Raw genomic sequence first — 8451 nt, forward strand, 5'->3', positions numbered from 1 at the left:
GGGGGGGGGGTTGTTTGATAGTCAACAATCAAAGTTACTGTTTTAATTCAGCAAAAGAACAACATACATTTTACGTGTTTATTTTTGTTTTATCAAAGTGCATTATGAGTCTAAACTTTTTGTCCGATGCAGGTCCGTATTGTAAGCGGGCTAATCGTTGTACGCAACCTGTAGGTCTGTCAATGTCTTCATCGTTCCCGGTCCGGTCACCATCACTCACGCGCAGCACTCTATGGAGACACACTGCGCGCTCTTTCCGATTTGGATTCAAGTCCACTGACCAGGCGCTGGATGCTCTGTAACTCGGTGCTGGAATCTTTCTCGGCGCAGGTTTTTGGTGAGAGTGATACTGAACCAGACGAGCGGCTGGTGACCTCAGAGTCCAGAGCAGCTGAAGTGGGACTCGTGGTCATCCTGTCTCCCTTCAGATCGAAGGCACTGCTCGTCATGGGTGGGACAGCCGTTGTAAGCAAAGTGCTGTCGGGGACGCTCGGTAAAGAGTAAGGGCTGTACCTTAACCGGGGCCGCACCGCGTTTAGAAACGGGTGACGATGGACCGATGAAGAGGCGGCGGATGAAGCAGCTGCAGCGGCGGCCATATATGTGTAGGGATACGGGAAGAGACCTCCAAAAGGAGACAGAGCCAGACCCTACAGACAGACAGACAGCAAGATTTTTAACAAAATGAACAACTGGAATATTTTGTGTTGATCATTCACATTGTCCTCATTGTGCAATATGTGTGATGTAAACTGACTTCAAGATCAACACACGGATTCATATGTCAATGGCGACCAATAGGGGGATATATAAAATGCTGTAGTTTTTTTTTTAATCAACACCAGAGGGTCAAAATTGTGCAATTAATAATTTCTGATGAAAAGAAAATCAAAATATGTTCAGTTTCCTTGTACCCAATTTATATTCACTCCTTTTTCCTTGACACACACACATACACATGCATGTTTTTTCCCTGATGTTGTGGCCTGTAGTAGGCTATGTATACTGTAAAATATGATAACGTGCAATTGTTAGCTTAAAGATCTATTTCTATCTGATTTAACCCACAACATTAGCTTTGTTGGTATGCATTGTGTATTTAGATTGATTCGTTCACTGCAAACATGACTTGAATAAAACAAATTATTCAATAATTTGAACGTTACTATTTTAAGTAAAACAATATTTGCAGTAGCCTATATATATAATTATAGCTATATATATATATAATGACACTTGCAAAAATCGTCATTAACAGCTTTCTTGTTTTTACAAATTAATTGCGACATTAGGCCTACTGTCTGCACACATCCGTCAAGAACAGCTCTATTGCTAATCTCGAGCAACAGTTGTCAGTTGTTCTATATTTGCTGACAATTTATGGACTCTGCAACAAAGACCATTAAACGCTGCAATACAGCCTATGGCACACCTCGTTTTTTTTTTTTTCAGAAGTCTTAAATGTAGCCACAAAGTCACTAAAATACTTAAGAGCGTTCATAAGCAGCGTTCATAAAGAGTTCGGGCTAAAGCATTGATGACATGGCCTTCACTGCTAATCTTCATTAACAGGCTTACCTGCGACGCCAGGACATGCTGCTGTAGGTGGAAGGGCAGCGGTGCCCCCGTCAGGCTTTGCGAGGGTGATGGCATGCTGCTCGTGTCCATTGAACTGACCCCTCCGGAGGAAACTGCTGCCAGTATGGGGCCCATCCCTGCGGCCATGTTTGAGAAAGCGCCTCCCATATTGAACTGACTGGGGTGTAAGAGAAACGGATGGGCACCACCCAAGTGATTGAAAAACTGCTGCCCGGCCAAACCCGGCGGAAATCCGAAATTGTGCAAGTGGTTTTGATTTAAGTGCACAGCGCCATCTGTTTGCACAGTCAATGGCATGTAATTTTCTTTGCTCGGTGTCCGGCAGTCGTCTGTTTTGGCCTGATCCGGGCTCTTGAGCTCCTCGCCGGACCGAGTGGTGCTCGAGATGAGCGTGATGGGACTCTGCCGTGAGTCCCGTATCTTTTCAGTTCTCCGCTGGACAGAGTCACTTTCCCCAAACAGGCTTCTGCTTAAACTCGCATCGTGATCCTTGGAGTCCTCAGTCGTAGTGGAAATTTTGCTCGAGTCTGGCCCCTCTTTCACGTTTCCATCTTTGTCTTCGTCATCGCTATCTTCATCACTGTCACAAAAATCTATAAGAAAAAGATATTGTGAAGCGAAAGAGTTCAGGAACGTTCTGAGTCCATTTACTGTTTAATCAAGGGGATCCAACTGAAAGTTTATATTAGACACGTGTCACTTTTTATAAATACAGACAGCAGGGCACTAAATGCATATCGTTTAAAAACAGTAAATCACATGAAATAAATACAAATACTATACAAATAACTACAGATAAAAAAAATTCTGGGGTTTTGCTGCAACAGATTTTAATGTATAGTATCTTGATTAGTCTTGAAATTCTTTTTTGAAAACAAATTAGATAATGCTGCTCTCAAATTAGCAGTCCTTCACAAATAATTTGTATTATTATCCTGAGAAATATTTGGGCGATTCGATTGTTATTGCAGTCATTTCTTTGGACAATCGTAAGAAAAAGGTTGCTTTTTACCCGAAAGTAATATTTACCATATTTATCATATGGACACATGGCTTATCTGACTCTCATACCTTTTAAGTTATTCTGTCCAACAGTTGAGACCGCAGGAGACGAAGCCTGGCGAAAACATTTGAAGGACGCTTGTTCGCCTGAGGAATCGTCTGACGTCCCGTTTTCTTTTTTCTGCTGCTCCTCATACGAACGCATCGATTGTAGAGCTAGCTGTTTTCTGTATTAAATAGTCGTTGAAGACAGAAATTGCTCATGCGTTTCTAACTTATTTTACTTTTTTACGATTAAAATGAATTCATGTAAAATGCATGGACACTTGCTGCTATAATAACCATCAGTGTCCTGAATTTGAGAATGCAATGGAATGCTATTGTAGCTACAGGGTAAAATAAGCAGTTCGTTTAGTCGTACCTTTTTTCGCGTCTCCCATTTCCAGTGCATGCATATCGTTTAAAAACAGTAAATCACATGAAATAAATACAAATACTATACAAATAACTACAGATAAAAAAATTCTGGGGTTTTGCTGCAACAGATTTTAATGTATAGTATCTTGATTAGTCTTGAAATTATTTTTTGAAAACAAATTAGATAATGCTGCTCTCAAATTAGCAGTCCTTCACAAATAATTTGTATTATTATCCTGAGAAATATTTGGGCGATTCGATTGTTATTGCAGTAATTTCTTTGGACAATCGTAAGAAAAAGGTTGCTTTTTACCCGAAAGTAATATTTACCATATTTATCATATGGACACATGGCTTATCTGACTCTCATACCTTTTAAGTTATTCTGTCCAACAGTTGAGACCGCAGGAGACGAAGCCTGGCGAAAACATTTGAAGGACGCTTGTTCGCCTGAGGAATCGTCTGACGTCCCGTTTTCTTTTTTCTGCTGCTCCTCATACGAACGCATCGATTGCAGAGCTAGCTGTTTTCTGTATTAAATAGTCGTTGAAGACAGAAATTGTTCAGGCGTTTCTAATTTATTTTACTTTTTTACGTTTAAAATGAATTCATGTAAAATGCATGGACACTTGCTGCTATAATAACCATCAGTGTCCTGAATTTGAGAATGCAATGGAATGCTATTGTAGCTACAGGGTAAAATAAGCAGTTCGTTTAGTCGTACCTTTTTTCGCGTCTCCCATTTCCAGTGTCACGAAATCCTTTTGCAAAAGGATTGTGATCAATTTTCAGCTGTGTAATCTGAAATGTAATAACATGCAAACAATATAACATTAATAAAGATAACTATAATATTTTTCAGTTACATTAACCAATTCTTTGAATATCTGAAATTTTTTTTGAAGGTGACAAATTATTTGCAGCCAATTGAATCATATTCAAAACGCACTAAAGCTGTATGTGACTCTCTACGATTATGTTTTATAGTTTATAGTTTAATGGGCTGGCCTATATGCTTGTTCTGTATTAAGATACCCATATTACGCTTGCAGTGACTTGTCTCAAACTTTGGTATTTGTAGGAAACATGGGGGCATTTCCAGCTCATAAATATTGGGAACCTTTTTATATCTACAACCTCTCAACATGAATTCAATCTCCCCACCCTGTCATCCTATAAGCATTTAGTGATGTAACAGTATGTTCCTATAGTGTTAAAGGTTACGTTACATTCCAGCTGTTTTCCAATAAATTAAGACACACATACAATTTTTGAGTCTCTTTTTCTTTTCTTCAGTCCCTCCCTCTATGGCCAGTCTTCCCTACCTTCCTCCCTCCCTCTTCTCATTCTTTCACACACACACACACACACACACACACACACGCACGCACGCGCACAGACAGACACACACAATTTATCTTTCATTTAATTTAGTTAAAATTTCAGAAGATCTTCAACAGTTTGTTAATGGAAACCGGTGTGTGTGTGTGTGTGTGTGTGTGTGTGTGTCAAATTGGAGAAAGTGACAGAATGAGGCAGTGCATGTTTTTCTGTATTACTGTCCATGGGTGAAGGCTTTGCAATATGATGTAGGCCTCACAGTGATACATCTAAGAATAAGTATATTATGGAAATGCACTACATAATAACTTTGTTCAAGACAAAAGTACTGAAATCACCAAACATTACTTGTCCTGTAAGGCTAGGGGTTATATTATTAAATATTTAGTGCAAAGTATTTAGCAGTATGGCAGGTTAACAGTTCAGTCAGATTCAACACACAAAGTTATAACCAACCTTATCGTTCTGGTAGGCAGTGACACCAATGAAATCTGTCTCAGGGAACACGTAGGTCCTGAACGTGCTATATGGGAGTTTCAGTATGTCGTTGGCTCTCACAATGTGAAATCTTGGCTGGTATTTGTGCATGGAGTTTAGTATGGTCTGAAACATAAATGAGGCCGAAGTATTATAAAATATTGTTAATTTCAGTAACATTTTTGAAAATGAGTCAAATGAGTAAAAAAAAAAAAAAATCGTATTTATTGGTCACACTTTCTACATACATTTTGTTCACTTACAAGTCGTAGCCTGCATTTTTTTTTACCCTGCTCGGACAGTATTTGTGTGCACGAACAGTTTAAATTAAATTCAAATTCAATCATGTCAGTACCAAAAAATAAAGAATATAAAATAAAATAAAACTTGTTAGAAATTTTCTTTAGAAATTCTTTAGAAATTTTGTAACGATAAATACATATAGATGCATGCAAGCACTGAACACACGTATTTAAGCGACCATAAGAATAATAATACTAATAATAATACATTTAAAAGACGTAGCTGACTGGCACTTACAAAGCCATGTTTGTCGGAGATGTTATTTGTCAGTTTAAGTTTGTGAAAATTGACGACTTTAGACATCCATTGCTCGCCAGTGGCCGGACTGTCGGGGTGAATGTACATCCGTTTTGGCATTTCGGGGTCAGCCTTTCCTGCCACCATCCAGCGAGAGTTGTGAAATTTATACCTGCAGTCATCAGCCGCAACAATATCCATCAACAGAATATATTTGGCCTTTTTGTCCAAGCCCGTGCATCTGACTTTAAACGGAGGGAACATTCGCCTGCAGAGAAGATCAGAGATGAATTAGCAGTGTTTTATCGCAGCACAAACAACATGGAACTAAATCCTGCACAATTCTTTTACTGGACGGCTGGATTTTGCATTCTAGAGAAATATTAAATGTAGACATCCAATCATTCGAACCTGTCGTGTGGAGATGAAGGGCTAGGCCGAGCCATCAGCAATAACTTGTGAAATACCCCCAAATCTAAACGCAGCGCAACAATAAACAATGCTGAACTGTTTACCTTAACTTTAATGCAAAACTTACTGCAGAACGGCAAAAGTTATAAATCAAACCTTACTTATTTGACACCACTGAATGTAGTTTCATAATAATGAAATCTGTGTATTTCACTGTTTAAAATCAGCTTCGGTGCAAAATGAATTGTGCAAGTGTCTACATTTATTTGTGATATTAAGTATAACACTTGGTAATACAGATGTTTGCATCTGCACTAAAATAAAACGATTATTATTATTATTATTATTATTATATTTTAACATCGACTGATTTAGATTCAGACATTTCTGGGATAGTTCAAAGTTGGGTTGTATTTTATACGTTGTTCAAAACACATTTGCTCAAACAAAAACAGAATAAACAATAAAAAGGAATACGCCTGTCCAGCTATTTTGCGTATATGTGCTCCTCTAAAGAAATCTGTGCGTCACTCGGATCAATAAATCAATCAGAATTCCAGTTTGATAACAATTATAATCTCGGATTCTTTTTCACTTAATTAATTTCGAAGCACAGCTGATTTAATTATTCCAGTTTACCTTCCAGATTTGGTGATAACCATTTCTGTGCCGCGCTTGTGAAAAAGCTCCCAGAGTTCCTTGGCTTCGAGGTGAACTTTGGGGTCGTCTTCAACCTCCTCCTCGGGCTCAAGTGTCTTGAGAGGCCGGAGATGCGCGGTGGCGGCTTGGTGTGCCAGAGAGGAGAAGTGAAGGCCGGTCTCTGCTGCGCCCATCAGCTGCTCCATTATTGGTTTGCCCAGCGCCCCGGGCAGAGACAGGGAGCCGTTAGGTGGCAGCGCCAGGGCCGGGAAGAAGGGCGGCTGGTGACCCAGCATTGCGCTCATGGCAAATTCCGGACCCCGGTGAGGTAAAAACGGGTGATATGCCATACTGTATCCTTGAAGAACTGGATCTCTCATCGGGAAGCTCATTCAAGTCCAGATAGTAGATGCGGTGTCCCTTAAATCTAGCGTCTGGTGGTAAAATCAGCTAAATGTCTGCGCCGGAGAAGTCCTTCACCAAGTCCAGCGTCCCTGCGACGCCTCGGTGTGTGAGTCTCTTAATTGTTTCTCTAGCTGGATTCCAACAAAGTATCTAAAAGAGAAAGTGAGAAACGGCTATCCATTAATCTTCGCGGGTGCCGCTTGTCTTTTGTCAGTGCGCTATGAAATCGAGAAAATAAAAATAAAAATAAAACAATGAGATTAAAAGTCGACCGAGTCACTGTATGTCTGCTTGCGGCGTATGTCGGTTTCCTTTGGATTTCGTTAAAATCGACATTCCGGTAATAATGAGATCGTCCCGAGTCCTGCCAAAGAGATGTGTTGAAATATTTCGTTGCCTCGGAATAATTCCTCTGTCTTTACTTGTTGGAGGTATACACCTTCACACGCTCACACACACACTTTCTCTCTCGTCCTTTCACGCGCACACACATTTCAGCAGATATGCGGAGAACAGGGTCCAGCACAGAGATATTCCCAGTGCTTCTGAACTCCATAGGCTTCAGCGGTGTGGATGTGTTGCATGTTTCGAGCAGCCAATTCAACCCTCTGTTGATTGGCTCTTTGACGCTTTCGGACCAATTGTGTTGCTCTGTAGGCGTGGTTTTAACAGGTCGGGTGGAGGGGAAAGACTTCAGACTTATAAAAAGGTGTTTGAGAACTCTATTGCTGCCGCGAAACAGCGCTGCTTCGCTCGCTGTTGTGTGAATATGTCAACATCATTAGGACACGCATCTGTCGGTGTGAGGGACCCAGAGAAGCTGAACTTCCAAGTCTCGTGCGCACAGCGTCACTGTTGGCCTCTTTTCGCGCACAGAAGATCATATATAGCAGACGCGTATTTTACCTGAGAAATGCAACGATAAACAGACAGGAGTGTCAAAATATTTTTTGGTGTTAGTTAAGAGATGCAAATTATTAATTTGGAGATCTTGCCGTTGATCAACTTTAATGTTATGTAGGAAATAATCTTTGTTTTAGTAAAGTGCTGTAATCGTAATATCCCATCTGTACAATTCTGCAGCTTTTTTGTGGTTACCAAAGTGCCATATTGTGACCAGGACAACAGCCTACATATCTAACCATACAGTGCCGCATCTTGTTGTAAAATAATATATATCAGGTTATGACTTTATATTCATGAATCTTTTTTCATTCACCAAATGAAATATATATATATATATATATATATATATAGTTCGAGACACCAAGAACATATAAAATAACTAAAGCATGGATGAGAGGTGTCGTTTTTAAATCACTTGCAAATACTTTCGACAAAACTATTAGAAATATCAATGTATCTTTGGAAGGGAAAATGTAATTAATGTAATGTAATTAACTCTGTATTATGAGAACAGGCTGTTGTTTTCACTCAATTATCAGTGTCTTGCTCAATGTTCTCTTTCGAAATGCCGCAGACAGGTCGCATGTTACATTGTTGTGGCGATAAGTGAACGCAGCTCACTGATCTGTCCTGTTTGTCAGTGTCTGTACGGTAGCCGAACACTGGCGCCCGTCACAAAACACTGGATTAATTCACACGTAAACAACAGAGGGG

The 8451-nt window shown here is 39.9% G+C and overlaps 1 protein-coding gene across 1 annotated transcript; it reads right to left on the bottom strand.

Moving 5' to 3' along the window:
• Positions 1 to 6: 6 nt before the first annotated feature.
• Positions 7 to 7376, bottom strand: tbx3a (T-box transcription factor 3a). The gene is made up of 7 exons (XM_016555054.1): positions 6427 to 7376; positions 5377 to 5644; positions 4816 to 4962; positions 3743 to 3819; positions 3391 to 3548; positions 1579 to 2192; positions 7 to 650 (listed from the first exon to the last, which is right to left on the bottom strand). Exons 1-7 carry the CDS (start codon positions 6816 to 6818, stop codon positions 231 to 233), a joined length of 2076 nt encoding a protein of 691 aa, XP_016410540.1. The 5' UTR covers positions 6819 to 7376; the 3' UTR covers positions 7 to 230.
• Between the last annotated feature and the right edge of the window lie 1075 nt (positions 7377 to 8451).

Source organism: Sinocyclocheilus rhinocerous, unplaced genomic scaffold (genome assembly GCF_001515625.1).
Source record: "Sinocyclocheilus rhinocerous isolate Xijiao unplaced genomic scaffold, SAMN03320098_v1.1 scaffold1971, whole genome shotgun sequence".
NCBI classification, from domain to species: Eukaryota; Metazoa; Chordata; class Actinopteri; order Cypriniformes; family Cyprinidae; genus Sinocyclocheilus; species Sinocyclocheilus rhinocerous.